General features: G+C 56.4%; 2 protein-coding genes across 4 annotated transcripts; one reads left to right on the forward strand and one right to left on the reverse strand.

Annotated features, from left to right (window-relative positions):
- The first annotated feature begins 265 nt into the window (after positions 1-265).
- PIAS3 (protein inhibitor of activated STAT 3) lies at positions 266-10,507 on the forward strand. Of its 3 annotated transcripts, none has more exons than XM_004717272.2 (14): positions 266-1,333; positions 1,696-2,113; positions 2,260-2,344; positions 2,569-2,619; positions 2,851-2,941; positions 3,503-3,637; positions 3,857-3,962; positions 5,264-5,337; positions 5,439-5,599; positions 7,302-7,435; positions 7,516-7,684; positions 7,865-7,998; positions 8,835-8,872; positions 9,336-10,507. In XM_004717272.2, the coding sequence occupies exons 2-14, from the start codon at positions 1,699-1,701 to the stop codon at positions 9,597-9,599; spliced, it is 1,857 nt and encodes a 618-aa protein (XP_004717329.1). In that variant the 5' UTR covers positions 266-1,333; positions 1,696-1,698; the 3' UTR covers positions 9,600-10,507. The 3 variants fall into 3 exon arrangements, with proteins under 3 accessions (XP_004717329.1, XP_045139640.1, XP_045139639.1); XM_045283705.1 differs by having other exon boundaries at positions 266-616; positions 1,250-2,113; XM_045283704.1 differs by having other exon boundaries at positions 266-616.
- On the reverse strand, positions 10,091-13,110 carry NUDT17 (nudix hydrolase 17). Its single transcript, XM_004717286.2, has 8 exons — positions 12,919-13,110; positions 12,562-12,745; positions 12,375-12,400; positions 12,179-12,271; positions 11,803-11,901; positions 11,480-11,616; positions 10,978-11,130; positions 10,091-10,646 (listed from the first exon to the last, which is right to left on the reverse strand). Exons 1-8 carry the CDS (start codon positions 13,108-13,110, stop codon positions 10,532-10,534), a joined length of 999 nt encoding a protein of 332 aa, XP_004717343.1. The 3' UTR covers positions 10,091-10,531.
- Between the last annotated feature and the right edge of the window lie 2,385 nt (positions 13,111-15,495).

Raw genomic sequence — 15,495 nt, forward strand, 5'->3', positions numbered from 1 at the left:
GGTGGTGCCGCCAGCTGTAGGGGTGGGGCGAGCGGCCAGCTGTTGCAGAGGCGGAGGGGGCCGAGCCCATCCAGGCCCAGGGACGCGGCCGCCGCGGGCAGCGGTGGGGATGGGACTGGGCACGGATGGAGGAGCGGCTCCTCGGGGAAATGGGATGGAGGCTTGGGGACCGCGGTTGGGATTCCAGCCTCGGGATGTGCCCTGGAAGTGGCTGGGGTGCAGGGGGCGGGGCTCGTGTGCGTGCACCGAGGGGTGGGGCAACATGCAGCCCGTGTCCGCGAGCGGGTGTGGCTGTGGAGCCCCAAGCTGGGCCCGCTGGAGGCCCAACTGTTGGAAAGACGGAGAGAGAGCGGAGGAAGTGAGGGTGAGGCAGGGGGAGAGGAGCTAGTTCCCCGCAGCCCTCAAAGGAGACTAGCCCATAAGGCCAGCCCTGCCACGAAGGGAAGGACTTTGGAGAGCCCAGCAAGGCCGGTCCGTGGCCGAGCATCTTCTGCAGAATCATGGCCAGGAGTCCCGGAAGGAGAGCGCTCCCACCACCGTACGGAGTCTGTGCATGTCTGCGTGGGAGAAGAGCTCGCCCAGCCTCCCCCCAGTGGGTTCACCCCTCTGCCACCAGGTTTGATTTGGTGCCTAATCCGGGGCCCATCTGACTGACTGCTGACCCAGGGCCATCCTCGGGTGGCAGAGGAGAGTCGTGCTCCGTGAGGTTTGCAAGGACTGAGTTTTCCCGAGTCGAGTCCCCAGCCTTTCTCCCGAGGCACTGTTGGATGGACTGGAACCTCCTGCTTTTCCGTCAGCGACCACGCGCATTAGCCCTCTGCCCCACCCTGCGGTGTGCAGCCAGGCACTGCTTCCCCTTCTGCCAGGGCTTCTGCCTCGCACCTTGCTCTCCTCTGTCCTCTCTGGGAAGGATGGCCTGGGGCTCGTCTTTTCTCTCCGGAGGAGAGAACCGGATCTTAGTTTCTGGCCCATGGTGGGCCCGGGTATACCTAGACTTGGGGGTTGACTCGTCGTCTCCCTTCGCCCCCGTTTTGGCCATGTTTTCCTCAGAAACTAGGACTCGGGGCGTGGAGATTACACAGGTGACACAGAGGAAGGATGTGGGCAATTAGGAATATTGAACTCTGGCCTGGAAACCCTTGTCCACAACAAAGGCTTCAGAGGCTTGGGGGAGGTAGGTCGAGGTAGTTGGGAGGGGTGAACTGAGGGGCACACTCCTCTCACCATCTGCCTCCTTCTGTCTCCAAAGGGCTCTCTGCCGCCCGAGTCCTTTCTTCTCTCCTGCGTCTCCTGTATCTTATCCTCTTCCCAGGAGGCTGGGGGGCAGGTCTAGGTAAGAGCAGGACAGGAGCTGAGCAGCTTACAGGACTGTTCAGGAGAGGGGTGGGAAGTGCGAGTGGACTCAGAGTGTGTGCCTGGGGATGGCTTGCTGTCTGCCCTCCCTGGCTCCTGCTGTGACCAGCTTCCAGGCCAGGGGAGAGGGGGCCACGCCAGCTGAGGCCTCCAGGTGAGATTGTCCAGAGGCTTTTAAAAGGGAGCCGAGAGGCCCCTCTGGCCAGGGCCATTGCCAGAAGCTCATCTCGCTAGCTGAAAAGCAGCACTCTGATCAGTGCTGGTGGAGAAGAGGCCCTGACCACCGGGTAGCTGGGGCTCAGGGTCCTTGGCGGGATTCGCAGCTTCTGTTCTTCCCCACAGCACATGGTGATGAGTTTCCGGGTCTCTGAGCTCCAGGTGCTCCTCGGCTTCGCTGGCCGGAACAAGAGTGGAAGGAAGCACGAGCTCCTGGCCAAGGCCCTGCACCTCCTCAAATCCAGCTGTGCTCCCAGCGTCCAGATGAAGATCAAGGAGCTTTACCGCCGGCGCTTTCCCCGGAAGACCCTGGGGCCCTCCGATCTCTCCCTGATCTCGCTGCCCCCTGGCACCCCTCCTGTCACCTCCCCCAGCCCCTTAGCCCCCATTCCCCCGTCCCTCTTGGCCCCTGGCACTGTGCTGGTCCCCAAGCGTGAGGTAGACATGCACCCTTCTCTGCCCCAGCCTGTGCACCCTGATGTCACCATGAAACTGTTGCCTTTCTATGAAGTCTACGGGGAACTCATCCGGCCCACCACCCTCGGTATGGTTCTCCATGGACCCTCAGCCTCTCCCCTGATCCTTTCTTGGGCCTTCGCCCTTGTGGGATCAGCCACCCGGGACGGGGGCAACTCCTGAGGCCGCCAGTGGGTGCCTGGCTTGGGGGTCACCGCCCTTTTGTGTCCTCAGCATCCACCTCCAGCCAGCGGTTTGAAGAAGCGCACTTTACCTTTGCCCTGACGCCCCAGCAAGTGCAGCAGGTCCTCACGTCCAGGTACTTGCCTACTCAGCCCTCCGGCCTCCATTCTGGGTGGTGAGCCCTCCGCTCTGCTCTCTGCCAGCCTGGCCTTCTCTTCTCCCCTGCTGTCCTCCTGGGCTGCCTCCTTCCCTCACCCTCAGCCCCTGTGGTGTCTCTTCTTGATTCCCTGGACATCTCACTCTCCACCTCCTCGCCCGGTGGTTGGGTGCAGCATGCTGACATCTCTCCCTCTGTTACAGAGAGCTTCTGCCGGGATCCAAATGCGATTATACCATCCAAGTGCAGCTAAGGTGATTTGGCCCCCTCTCCCTGGCCTACCCGGGCCCCACTGGGGGTGGGAGTGGCGAATACCCCTAGGGTCTGTTCCTGCTGTCAGTGCCCATCCCGGCCTTGGACCTCCTGTGGGATTGGGGTGGGCTACAGACATGCATGCTTGGCTTCCTGGGGCTCCTGCTGTCGCTCCTGGATCCCGTCCCAGAACCGGCTTCCCACCCTTTCATCATCTTCCATCTCTTAACCAGGTTCTGTCTCTGTGAGACCAGCTGCCCCCAGGAAGACTATTTCCCCCCCAACCTCTTTGTCAAGGTCAATGGGAAGCTGTGCCCCCTGCCGGTAAGTGCTCTTCCCTTCTCTAGCAGTCACTCCTGACCCCCCTTCAGTTCCTTTCAACCCGTGTGAGCGGTGCACTTGTTAGGGGCCGTGACTGCGCCAGTGCTGGGATGACCTCGATGAATGGGGGATGGCCCCTGCTGCCTTGGGATTTGTGGAGAGACAGGCCCATAAAGAGATATGCCTAGCACAGTGCCTGGCTCATCTGCACAGTGCTTACTTAGAGAGGGCTCAACAAAGGGCTGGGTCAGAACTCAGAAGGACAGCCAGTTCCACCCAGAGACTCAGGGAAGACTTCTTGGCTGTGAATACCCCAGAGCTGGGAGTCGGCAGAGGTGAGGCACCCCCGTTCTCCACCTTACCTTATGGACACAGAGCGCCTTTCCTCGGACAATGACTGTGCCTTCTTTTCTCTGCACCCCCAACCTTAGTGCCCCAGTTTTTTGAGTCACTGAATGAGTCCCCACCCCCCTGGTCAGTGACTGCACCCGCCGTCCATCCCTTCAAGGAGTGAATAGCCCAGTTCCCACGGAGCCTTCCTCTGACAGCCCCTCCCTTTTCCAGGGTTACCTTCCCCCCACCAAGAATGGAGCAGAGCCCAAGAGGCCCAGCCGCCCCATCAACATCACACCTCTGGCTCGGCTCTCGGCTACCGTTCCCAATACCATCGTAGTCAACTGGTCATCTGAGTTTGGACGGGTGAGCGTGGCTGAGGCAGCGAACCTGGGGGTGGGGGTGGGGTCCTGTAGGACAGGGAAGAGAGTGGGGGAAACCATCCCGTGGCCTGGTTTGGGGAAGCATGTTCCTCTTTCTAGAGCTCTGCTGTATAACCCAGTGTCTCCAGCCTTCATGGGGCAAGGGTGGGGGGTGGGTGTAAAAAGCAGGGGCTGATCATTACTCCCCTCCACCCCCAAGTAGAATTACTCCTTGTCTGTGTACCTGGTGAGGCAGTTGACTGCAGGGACCCTTCTACAGAAGCTCAGAGCCAAGGGCATCCGGAACCCAGACCACTCCCGGGCGCTGAGTGAGTAACAGCCTCTCTCGGTTCGTCCTCTGACCTGCAGCCAAGCCCCACCCCCACCCCCACCCCCCAGCCTTCATAATCAAGCCACACCACACCCCTCCTGGGACATTTCCTTTCCCCTCTCACATGAGCCCCCATCCTGACCCCATCCTCACCTTACCAGTTTGTTTGGTGGAGAATTCGGACCACTCCTAGGCACTGAATGCCAGCCATTTACTCCCAAGCATACAGTGCTTCATGGCTCACAGACCCCCAACTCCAGCCCTGCTGGAATATGACCTCTTAGGATTGGGAAGGGCCTTAAAAATCATGTCATGGAACTCTCCCATGATGCTTTAGTTCTCTCTAGACCAGCGGGCAATGGGGGGGGGGGGCACTGACACGATCCACAGGGGTGCACAAGCAGACACCTACACCTTAACCTGGGTTATAGACTGTAGTACAAAAGTTTACCATGTCAGAAGGGCAGTGAGCAAATTTTTTTTCTTCCCTTCCCCAATCTGCCTTGGCCTACCACCCCCTTTTCAGAAAAATCATCACTCAGCACCGCCCTGGCCATTGGAACCGTGTACTTGGCCCTTAATCCAGGACAGCGTATGGGGTCTGCTTTTGCAGCCCCTCACAGGGGCAACACTGCTCTGGACCAGGGCTTCTTAAACTTTCCCCGCTTGCGACCCCTTTTTGGCCCAAGAGATTTATAAAATGGGCAAATGCTGCCAGAAACACCCCAGACTCATGTTTGATTTTGAATTCACTTTTGGTCACTGCGCATTCAGAAGCCTTGTATACGGTTGCAGAATTATTTGTAACTCTCAGTTGAACTGTTCACAACCCGATGTGGTGGGGACCACAGTTTAAGAAGCTTTGCTCTAGACCAGGGGTCGGCAGACACTGGCTCGGGAACCACAGGCAGTGTGTCGGTGTAGCTACATACCGCTCTGAAGTAAAATGGAAAATCTGTAAAGGATATTGTTGGTGATTTCATTTGTTTGTAAAAATGTATTTGTGGCTCTCGAGTAACTTTTTAAATTGCTGTGAGGGACAGGATTGGCTCCTCCGTCTCAAAAGTGTGCCCTCCCCTGCTCTAGACTATCTGCCAAAGTGCCAGCTGGCTGTGTTGAAACCTCCAGGGGCACTCTGTCCTCCACGCCTCCTTCCTTATCCAGATCCCCTCCCTGCCCAGTGAGACATCCATTGGTCCCGAAGGCCTCTCAGCCAGAGCCATCTGATTCGGACCTGACCCTGTGTTGAGTCCCCCCTCGCCTTGCTGAGCCCCGGCCCTGGCCTCCCTCTTGTTTCAGTCAAGGAGAAATTGACCGCTGACCCAGACAGTGAGGTGGCTACTACGAGTCTTCGGGTGTCTCTCATGTGCCCGGTGAGTCCAGGGGAGCAGGGCTGGGTTAACCCTGGACTGTGATACTAGAGTGAGGTTGCCCTGGACGTGGGGACCCTGACCAGAGAATTTGCCTCTTTCAGCTCGGGAAGATGCGGCTGACAGTCCCCTGCCGCGCACTCACCTGCGCCCATCTGCAGAGCTTCGATGCTGCCCTCTATCTGCAGATGAATGAGAAGAAGCCCACGTGGACGTGCCCCGTGTGCGACAAGAAGGCTCCCTATGAGTCCCTGATCATTGATGGGTAGGGCCATTCTGTTTCCTCTTTGCTACAGCAGCCACTCAGGCCTCTTCTGAGAGGAACCCTGTCTCCGAGGGATTTTAAAGTGTTTGGGGCAGGGGAGCCCATTAGTTTCCCTTTTATTTTCCATGCACTTTTGGAAGGCCCCCCTATGTATTCCATCATCTCCCCTTTCTTTCCCCTTTGCCAGACTCCATTCTCTGTCTGCGTCATCACTGAGGGCTTAGCACGCACTAGGCTTTGGGTCCAGCAGTTCACGTGTCTTATTTCATCGACCCCTCCCAGTAGTGCTCAGAGGGGCCTTGTTGTTACCGATGAAGAGACTGAGGTCCAGAGAGATTGTCTTGCTCATAACTGTACATGCTGGCAGTCGCAGGGTGAGGAATGCCCACCTTCTATGCATACCTCTTATTTGCCCTTCAGACTGTCCGTGTACTCTCATTGTGATGTGCCTGAGAGTCAAACCTACAGAAACCAGACAAAACCCACTGCCATTGAGATAGTTCTTATTGTGGCCCCCCCCCGGGCAGGTGGCACTGCCCTGTAGTTTCCAGGGCGGCCAATCGTTGGAGAAGTGAACTGTCACAGCTTTCTCCCCTGGAGCCTCTAGTGGATTCGAACCACTGACCCTCTGCTAATAGCTAAGTGCCTTACCCCCTGTGCTACTAGGGCAGCCCTTAAACAAACCCAGATTTGAAGAAATTTCTCATCACAGTCACTTTCACTTGTGGCACATACAGATTTTACAATCATTGAAAAGGTTTTGAGTTCTTCTTTTCTGCGCTAAACCAACTGCCATCAAGTTGATTCCTATTCATAAGGACCCTATGTAGGCTTTCTGAGACCAAATCTTTATGAGAGCAGACAGTCTGTCTTTCTGCCGTGGAGGGGCTGGTGGCCTTGGTCTGCCGACCATGTGGTAAGCAGCCCAATGCCTAGGTCACAGCAGTACCTAGCCCACAGCACTAACCAACACCCCGCCCCACTCCGCGCCATCGAGCCCGTGCTGACGCAGAGCGACCCTGTATGACAGGGCAGGACTGCCCCTGTGCGTCTCTGAGACTGCACCTCTTCGTTGGATTAAAAAGCCCGCTTTCTTCCTAGAAGCCTGGTTCTGAAGCGCTGACCTTGCAGTTAGCATCTTCACCGAATGCACCCTGCTCGCCTACGAGATTTTTAAAGACACGTTTAGGAACTGCTCTCCTTGCTTGTAACCCGGGGACTGCCTGTACTATAAATAATGGCAGAGTGAATGTATGAACTGTTACGCCAAATTGCCTGTCTCAACTACCCATCTCCCACTGAGCATAACCATCAGGCACTTTGGGGGCCTTGACTGTGTTTGTTGATCTGGCTAATCAAACATCCCTCCCACCCACCCCAAGTCGGCACTACGGTCCTGTTCTCAGTGCCCTTTTGATCTGGCCTGTGGAGTTCTGTACCTCTGTGCCTTCTAAGGTCTTGTTCCCAGCACCACATACCACGTGCTCAGAATGTCCTTACCTTTAAGCCTGGCACTTGCAGAGTTTGCGAAGCTCTTTTCTGCACCTTTCACTTGATTTTAACAACTCAGACCAGTAGGATGGGTGTTATCCCTGTTTTACAGGTGAGAAAACTGAGGTATAGGAAGGTAAGTGGCCGGACTCTCCGGCTCCTCTTGCAGCCATCTCCAGCCCTACGAACTGCTGTCCCTCCTCTCCCCCAGTTTATTCATGGAGATTCTTAATTCCTGCTCGGACTGCGATGAGATCCAGTTCATGGAAGATGGCTCCTGGTGCCCAATGAGGCCTAAGAAGGAGGCGTCTGAGGTTTGCCCCCCACCAGGGTTTGGGCTGGATGGTGAGTGACACCCCGCCCTCCAGCTGAGCTCAATCCTGGCTTGCCTCTTCTCTGAGACACTGCTGACTCCCCTCCCACAGGCCTCCAGTACAGCCCGGTCCGCGAGGGAGACCCCCCGGAGAATAAGAAGAAGGTTGAGGTTATTGACCTGACAATAGAAAGCTCTTCAGACGAGGAGGACCTGCCCCCGACCAAGAAGCACTGTCCTGTCGCCTCAGCTACCCTGCCGGCTCTGCCTGGCAGCAAAGGGTACGAGGAGACAGGGCGCATCTGCAGCAGAAGCGACGGGCAAGACAGCCAGGGGTGCTTTGTGATCGCCGGGCAAGGGAGAGGGTGGTGGGACCCTGGGGAGTCAGGGGCCTGGGTGGCGGAGCCGTGGGAGGGCGTCTGTGTTCCCCGGCTGCCGCAGCTCCACCTCTCCCCTCACAGCGCCCTGACCTCCGGTCACCAGCTGTCCTCTGTGCTCCGCAGCCCTGCCGTGGGCTCACTGGGCGGGGATTTCCTGTCCACGCTCCCTCTGCATGAGCGTCCGCCTGCCTTCCCGCTGGGGGCTGACATCCAAGGTAGGACACCAGTCCCAGGCTGGGCCCGGTACTGCCATCCCCTCCGCAGACCCCGGCAGAACCCTTGCTCTATTTCAGAGGCGCATGGCTCTCTCCAAAGTGCCCACAACTTAAGGAATTTCTATCTTTCTGGGATCAGAGTCACACAGGAGACTTAATGTTTTTTGTTTCTCTTATTTTCCAATTTTTTTAGGGGGGTAAGAAAATGCAAGAACTGTAGTCTGTACCAACAAGTTTGTAGGTCAATTTCAGTGTACTTCAGACCCCTGTCCACCAAGACGCACATCTCCTGGTCTCCCAGGCCACCTGTTTCACAATCGGTAACCAAAAGGCCCATTGCCAACAAAGCACCCACCCCTTCCTCAGGGTGGGTCCCCAGAGACTGGAGGAACCAGCCCTGCACAGGGCCACACTGTGGTCCTGCGCTTGCCCCCGCCTCCGTCTGGTGTCCTCTGACCCTCAGCCCGGCCAGCACAGGTCCCGAGTGTGAAAGGCAGAGGGGACTGCTCATTGAGCTCCTGGTCCTCGGGGAATGGAGGGGCTCCTCATGTGCTCCCAGCCCCGGGAGCACTCAGACCATGGCCGACTCAGCCCAGAGTTCATCTCAGAGGATTTTTAAGACGGTTGTCTGTAGGGGAGCCAATGGCCACATCTTCTTCCCACAATCCAGCCGGTGGGTTCGAACTGCTGAGCTTGTAGTTAGCAGCCAGGCTCTCAGCCTCGGTGCCACCAGGGCTCCTGTGTCCTTCACTCATGGATACTTTGAGGGCACTCGGTCTGTGGACTCGGGTTTATAGACTGAGGAAACTGACTCTTGATTTTTCTCTTCCTCCCAGGTTTAGATTTATTTTCTTTCCTGCAGACAGAGAGCCAGGTAAGTGGCCTTCCCCTGTGAGGCTCTCTGAAATGTCCTTTCTAGCGCTGATGGGCTCCTTCTCCCCCACCAGGACCTGGCTCAGTGCTTCTGGGAGGGGACGGACAGGGCAGGCAGCTTATCACGTTTCCGTTCATGTCTTCTAAGATGCCCTGTCACTGTTGTCCCAACCTGCTCGCCATCCTGCTCCCCCCTCATACCCTCCACCTCCCCGTGGCACTTGAACACCACACCTGCCTCAACTTGACATTACCCACGCTCCAGATGCCCTTGAGCTGGAGGCCTGTCTCAGGGATGGGATGCGGGGGAAGTGGGAGAAAGAGCCAGAGAGAGGCTGCTGCCCTGCTTCTGAGAGAATGCTTCCGTGACCCACAGGGCCCGACTTACCCTGACTGCATTTCTGAGATGGGGAGGTGGGGGAAGTCAGGACAAACCTGTAAACTCTGCCCTTCATCCCTCCCAGCACTACGGCCCCTCCGTCATCACCTCGCTAGACGAGCAGGATGCCCTTGGCCACTTCTTCCAGTACCGGGGGACCCCTGCCCACTTCCTGGGCCCACTGGCCCCGCTGGGGAGCTCCCACCGCAGCTCCCCTCCGGCACCGCCTCCAGGCCGGGTCAGCAGCATTGTGGCCCCGGGGGGGACCTTGCGGGAGGGGCATGGAGGCCCCCTGCCCTCAGGTCCCTCCTTGGCCGGCTGTAGGTCAGACATTATTTCTCTGGACTGAGTCCCTTGGACTGTGAACCCTTCATTGTCCCCTCCCAACTGTGAGCAAGGATGAAGTGGGGTCCAGACCCCTGGCCACTCTGACCCCCACCCCTGTGGGGCTTCTGGCCAGACAGACCGGATAGACCTTCATGGACACCGATTTTTGGCCTTATCTCTGCCTGACAAGGCCAGTACCCAAAGGGTTAATATTTAACCTCTTGCTAAGGACGTCCTGGTCCACTGTGGAAGTGCTCTCTGGAGGCCGCGCTTTGCTCTGGGTGTGTTCGCCTAGGCAGTGGCAGGCAAGTGGGCTGGGGTTGGGTTGGGGGAAGGGCTGAGTCAGCCCGAACTGTATGTCCAGCCTTGTGAGGAGGGGCCGGTCTCTCTTTGCTCCCCGGGTGCCCGATTCTTTCATCCCCCAAACCCAGGGCTCTGTTCTCCCACCTCCATTGTCTCGTCACGTCCATTCCGTTCGTTCCCTTTGGCCAAACAGACAAGAGGAGAAACAGAAACCGTGGACAGAGAACTTTATTTTGGGTTGCAAAATTGTTTTTTGTACATAAACAAAAACCAAATACTCCAAAGATGGCTTTTCCCACCTCCCGCTTCCCAGGCTGACTGAGGAGATGCTAAGGCCTTGGTCCTGATCCCCTAGGGTTGGGGGCAGGCCCTGGCCTAACCTGGGTCTTTCTCTATTTATATATTTAAAGTTCCTAACGTGTCTTAACGACCAGCCCGGGGCCCAAGCTCTCAGAGGCCCCCGGTTGGTTCCGTCTGCACCTTTCTGGGGACACAGGGGGACTCGGGCCTCCGTCCCAATTCCTTTTTTTCAGTCTTCTCCAGGGCCTAGAACTTCTGTTATGATTTTACTTTTTATTCCCAACATTTTAGCAAAATGCTCACCCATAATAAAGGTCGTGAATATTCTGTGAGTGTTGGTTGGAGAGCGGCTTATGAACTTGGCTTTCCAAGCCCCTGGCTTGGGGGCAGGGCATCCAGGGTCGGCTCTTCTTTGGTTGGCCTTGGGTCCAGGTGAGCTCCACTCTCACAAGGTGGGGTTGTCACCCTGTGGATTTCCAAGAGCAACTGTCCTTTCTCCTTCCTTCCCGCCCTATGCACCCATTAAAAAACAAACATGTAGACCAGTGTTTCCCAAAGTGACTGATTCGCCCCCTGGGGGACACTGGCATGATGCAAGGAGGGGGTGTCTACCAAAGCAGATACCTAGACTTTATCCTGGATTATGGGCTATTGTATGAAAGTGTTTCATTGCCAGAGCGGTAGTGTGTTTTGTTTTGTTTTCCTGAAAAGGAGCAGTAGACCAAGTAAATTTGGGGACCTGTGATCCAGAGCACCCAGCCTCATGATAGGAACTCTCAGTACCTCCTCCCGCTTACCTGCCCAGGTGCTGCAGCCAGAGCCTGAGGGCAAACTTGGTCCCCATGCTGACCCTCTCCTCCAGCTTTGCTGTGGTTGGAGTGGTCCTTAGCAGTGTGGCCACAGGCAGGGCCTGCGGTCGGGCTTCTCCATCCTCCAGCAGCTCCACTGCACTGCGGAATGCCAGCTCCTATTTGGGCTGCGCCTTGCAAAGCACTTCCACCTCCACTAAGTGATCTAGCCCCGCCCCCCCCCCAACCACCACAGGTGGGGCAGGCTTTCATCATACAGAAAGGAAACAGGTGCAAGGGGAGGCTACATGCCCCTGTGGGAGAACGGGGACTCAGAACGCCAGCCTTCAGAGCTAGCTGGTCGGAGCAAGCGCCCTTGAGTGGACTGGTGGTCAGCGTCTGATAACCATGTGCCCTCTTCATTACCAGCTGACCACGACATAGTTCCTCCATGAGGAAGGGATAGAAACCGGACCTGGCAGTGGGGAATTGGGGAGAAACTCAGACTTACGGGATGGAAGGCGGTAAGCCCTGGGGAAGAGGTCTGGCTGTCTCTGTTCCATCCGCTGTGGCTGCCACTGCAGCTGCTACATCTGGTCCCAGCCACATGAAGGCGCTCACCTCACTTGGGTTTGGTTGGATCCGTGCCTGGTTGGGTCAGACATGTTTGTCCCGGGAAGCTAGGCCTTGAGCCCGCCTGACCCACAGCCGAAGAGGAGAGCCATGGGGCAGGGCTGTGTAGGTCACGTGCTCCCTTGGGCCCCTCGTTCTTTAGTCACAGGCAGAACCAGACCAGGCTTCCATGAGCCCATGCCCTTGTCCTGCCAGCCCTACCTGCAGCTGCTGTTCTGACTCCTGGGAGGTGACCAGCAGATAGAGGACGATGTGATGGTACTTGGGGAGACCCCAGCTCAGCCGTGGAGGGTAGGCAGACTGAGGAGGAAACGGTGGGAATTGGGAACCAGAGACTATAAAACAGCTTTCAGGTGAAAGGATGCTGGTCCAGAGGGTGGAGGGGGCCAGAGGTAACTGGGTGAGGACTGGGTGACTCCATCTCACACTCCACCTTCAGCCCCCATGGCCAAGGCAGATAATCCTACAGTCTGATCGAAGAAGCTGAGGGCTAACACGCAAGGCCATCAAGTGGATTCCGACTCGGGCGTAACCAGAAGTTGGTTAAGTAGAAGGGTCTCCAGGGTCCCTTCCTTACCTCCCATAACCCTAGAGGGACCCAGGAGAACTTGCCCTGGGCCAGCCGTAGTCCACTCTCCTCCCAAAGCTCTCGGAGTCCTCCGTCCAGCAGCTGGGAGTCAGAGAGGGCCGGTCAGAGGAGCTGGGGCTTGCCTCCTTCCTGCTAGCCTTTCTTTGCCCCTCTCTCTACCCACATCAAGGTGGTCCAAGGTTACCTCTTCCTCCAGTTCCACATGCCCACCTGCAAAAACAGGTCACTACATGAGTGTCGTGAGGGGTGGGGACCCCTCCCCCCACTCAGTGTTTCCACGGCCCTCCCTCTGGTGGACACATGCAGCTGCCACATCTTGTATCTTGGGCCCACTTTGCATCCTCCTGGGAATAAGGGGAAAGGATGCTCACCTGGGGGTACCCAGATATTGGGGGAAACCCTGAGGGTGCGGGTCCTGCGTGTCAACAGGACAGTCTGGTCGCAGGACTGCAGAATGACGGCCACACCCAAGTCCACACCTCGGTCTGTGGGCAGCTCGGGTCTGGAGCCTCTGGGCCGCTGCTCCAGAGCCGCGAAGGGGCAGAAAGGGGATCGCTGGCAGGGGAGCCCACAAGTTAGGGCTTCTGGGGCCTTTAGGAACCGGGCGGGGCCGCGTGGGGAGGGAGGAGGCCGGGAGCAGCGGGCTGCCCCCCGCCCCCCCTGCGCAGCCCCGTCCCCGCGCCTGCCTCCCTCCCTCCCGGCCGGCCGTTGTCCCCCGCCTCCCCGACCTGGAGCGGAAGCCTGGCCGCGGCGCCCGGGAAGGGCCGGTCCGAGAGCACCAGCTGGCCCCGCTTCAGGCTGCAGTGAGTGGGCCTCGGCCCGCGCTCCGGCCCGGCGCCCAGGAGCCCGCACACGCTCCGTGCGAAGCTGGCCGGCTCCGGGGGTCCGGCCAGGAGCAGCAGCACCCGAGCGGCGGCCATGGCGCGGCGCCCCGAGGAGCGCCGGCGCGTCGATTCCGCTTCCGAGACGGGACCGCCTTGAACAAGCAAGGGAACCGTTTTACTAGCATTCCGTGCACACGCCATGCCATTCAGTAGTGCAGTCGTATCAAGAGCTGATCGACGGTCACCGCATTCAATTCTAGGACATTTCCTCTTCCTCGTTGTCCTTGCTACGCGTGTGGTTTTTTTGCGAATCGTGGCAAAACTATACACAACACATTCTCGATTTCCACAACTTGTACCAATGTAATTCAGTGCCATTGGTTAGGCTCTGTGCTGTACAACCGTTATTGATATCCCTTTCCCAGTTATCCCCCACCATTGACATAACCTCAACGCCCCTAAGCTCCAACTCTCCCTTCACCCGTGGTAGCCATCCGTCAAGTGTGGCTGCTGCTGCTTCATTTCCCCGTGGTTTTCTTGATGTAGTATTAAATCGCATAAAAGTTGTATATACGTAATCACAATCAGCTCTAGTGCCCCCTCCCACATTCATTGTTGGCTCCCCAAACCTCTTTCCCTCCTTATCTCCCCCACCCCCATCCCCGACAAGTCAGTGCATCAGTTACTGTCTCTATGCACCTAGCCCTTCTTTGCTTCTCAAACTGGGACACCCAACAGGGACAATAAAAACAAAGATGAAATAAAGCAGTAAGGATAAAATAAGAATAATCTAAAGATAAAAATACAAATGACGTGTACCCCCATCAATATTTAAACAGCCAGGGGGAGAAATTTTTGTTGTGAAACAAGCAAGAAATACTTGAGCCTAGAACAAATTCAGATTGGGTCAAGAGGGAGTCAAGTTCAGTCCAGCATAACCAAGTTTATAATGATCTCTGTCTGATAGTACAGCTGTTTGAGTCCCTGGCCTGTGCCAGGGGCTTCATCTGACCAGATGCTCTGCAGATGGGGTTGGGGCTCCCACTGTCTCCAGAGTCTTCTACAAATTGGGTGTTCACAATTTCAGCTCTGATACTTTTCCCTTCGTCATATTTGGGTTTGGTTTTGCCATCTTTGGATCACACAAGCTGGTGTGTTTCTTCCTTGTGGACTTAGTTCATTGCTCACTTAGATGACTGCTTGTTTGAATACAGCCTTTAAGAGCCCAGACAATAATCCAATTAATAGCCGGGCACCGTCTGCTTTCTTCTCCACACTTTGCTGTAGCACCCTTATCTTCAGTGATCATTTCATGAAGGTATCAAGCAGGGCCATGTGACCAGAACAGACTGTTCTTGGATTGGGACTAGAGTTACCTGGGAGCCTAGAATCCATCTGCTTGTCCACGGATTATGCAAGACTCTGGTGTACTTTGGCGGTTGTATTATTACAAAAACAAAACCCCGTAGGATTACCACCACCAGCAACAAACAACCAGCAAACAAACAAAACCAACAGGCAGAAAAAACAAAACCCCAAAGAAACAACAAAGGTAAACATCGTCAGTCATCCCCCTGGTGTACAAGGTAATTGGATTGAGAACATCAACAGTTTTTTCAATGACAGTGCTCCAGACACTGCCAGCATGCGTCCGTGCGAGCCCACTTCCACCTTGAGTCTTTGCCCTGCCCAGTTTGACCTCCCGTTCAGTGGGGCTCTGGAGATTGTTGCCAGGGGAAACTTCCTGGATCAGTTCTTACAAGTGCAGATCCCTGCCCAACAGATCAAAAAACCTGTCATATCAATGCAAGGGGGCCATCGAGGTACTACATATATGGTGATTCTGGGTCTTTTCTATTGGACATCCCTCAAGTTGGGGGTTCCCCTCAAGGTCCAATGATCACCACTTTCACCGCCCCGGGCGGCCCCTCTGCTTCCTCTCCCATCCCAGTCCTCAGTCTTCAGTCCAAGGGTGCCGGCAGCTTCGAGGCGGCTCAGTTCACTCAGTCGGGCTCTATATTGCGTCCTTCTGGTGTGGCCCCTGGGGAATGCCATGCTGCCTCCAAGGTCATCATGGTGTTTAGTACATGACCTGGTTCATCGAGGGTTGGGTGGAAACATATTTGTAGTGTATACCGAGGAACATAAAATCTGTTCTACTGTCTCCCCAGGTTCCCTATAATCATTATGTGGCCATCCTTCCCGAGATGAGGTTGCACCTCCCCATCCCCCCACCGTACTCACCAACAGAACTATCAGTGTCTCCTCCAGTATGTAAATGTCCCCTCCCCTGGTCTTGACTTGACTTTCTGGCAAGGTTCTCCTTCCATTCCTGTGGAGGGCCCTTGATTTGTCCCAGTCTGGTCTCAACGCTGTATAGCATCAAGTGGATGGTCTTCTCCCGTTTCCCCCTCTTGAAGAAGTGACCCTAGCCAATGTGAGGTCTCCTCCTTCAAGGGGAGTCTTGTGACATGCTCATAG

Source organism: Echinops telfairi, unplaced genomic scaffold (genome assembly GCF_000313985.2).
Source record: "Echinops telfairi isolate 266 unplaced genomic scaffold, ASM31398v2 ScPeMD7_7466;HRSCAF=8504, whole genome shotgun sequence".
In the NCBI taxonomy this organism is placed as follows: domain Eukaryota; kingdom Metazoa; phylum Chordata; class Mammalia; order Afrosoricida; family Tenrecidae; genus Echinops; species Echinops telfairi.

Bases quoted from the DNA above. Each gene is read 5' to 3' on its own strand.
- PIAS3 (XM_045283704.1), top strand. From the start codon at position 554: ATGTCTGCGTGGGAGAAGAGCTCGCCCAGCCTCCCCCCAGTGGGTTCA. The intron at 617-1,695 runs GTTTGATTTGGT...TCTTCCCCACAG, and splicing joins GTTCACCCCTCTGCCACCAG to CACATGGTGATGAGTTTCCG. The intron at 5,338-5,438 runs GTGAGTCCAGGG...TGCCTCTTTCAG, and splicing joins GGGTGTCTCTCATGTGCCCG to CTCGGGAAGATGCGGCTGAC.
- NUDT17 (XM_004717286.2), bottom strand. From the start codon at position 13,110: ATGGCCGCCGCTCGGGTGCTGCTGCTCCTGGCCGGACCCCCGGAGCCG. The intron at 11,131-11,479 runs GTAAGTCTGAGT...GGCATTCCGCAG, and splicing joins GGCTTACCGCCTTCCATCCC to TGCAGTGGAGCTGCTGGAGG. The intron at 10,647-10,977 runs GTAAGCGGGAGG...GGAAATCCACAG, and splicing joins TGGCTGCAGCACCTGGGCAG to GGTGACAACCCCACCTTGTG.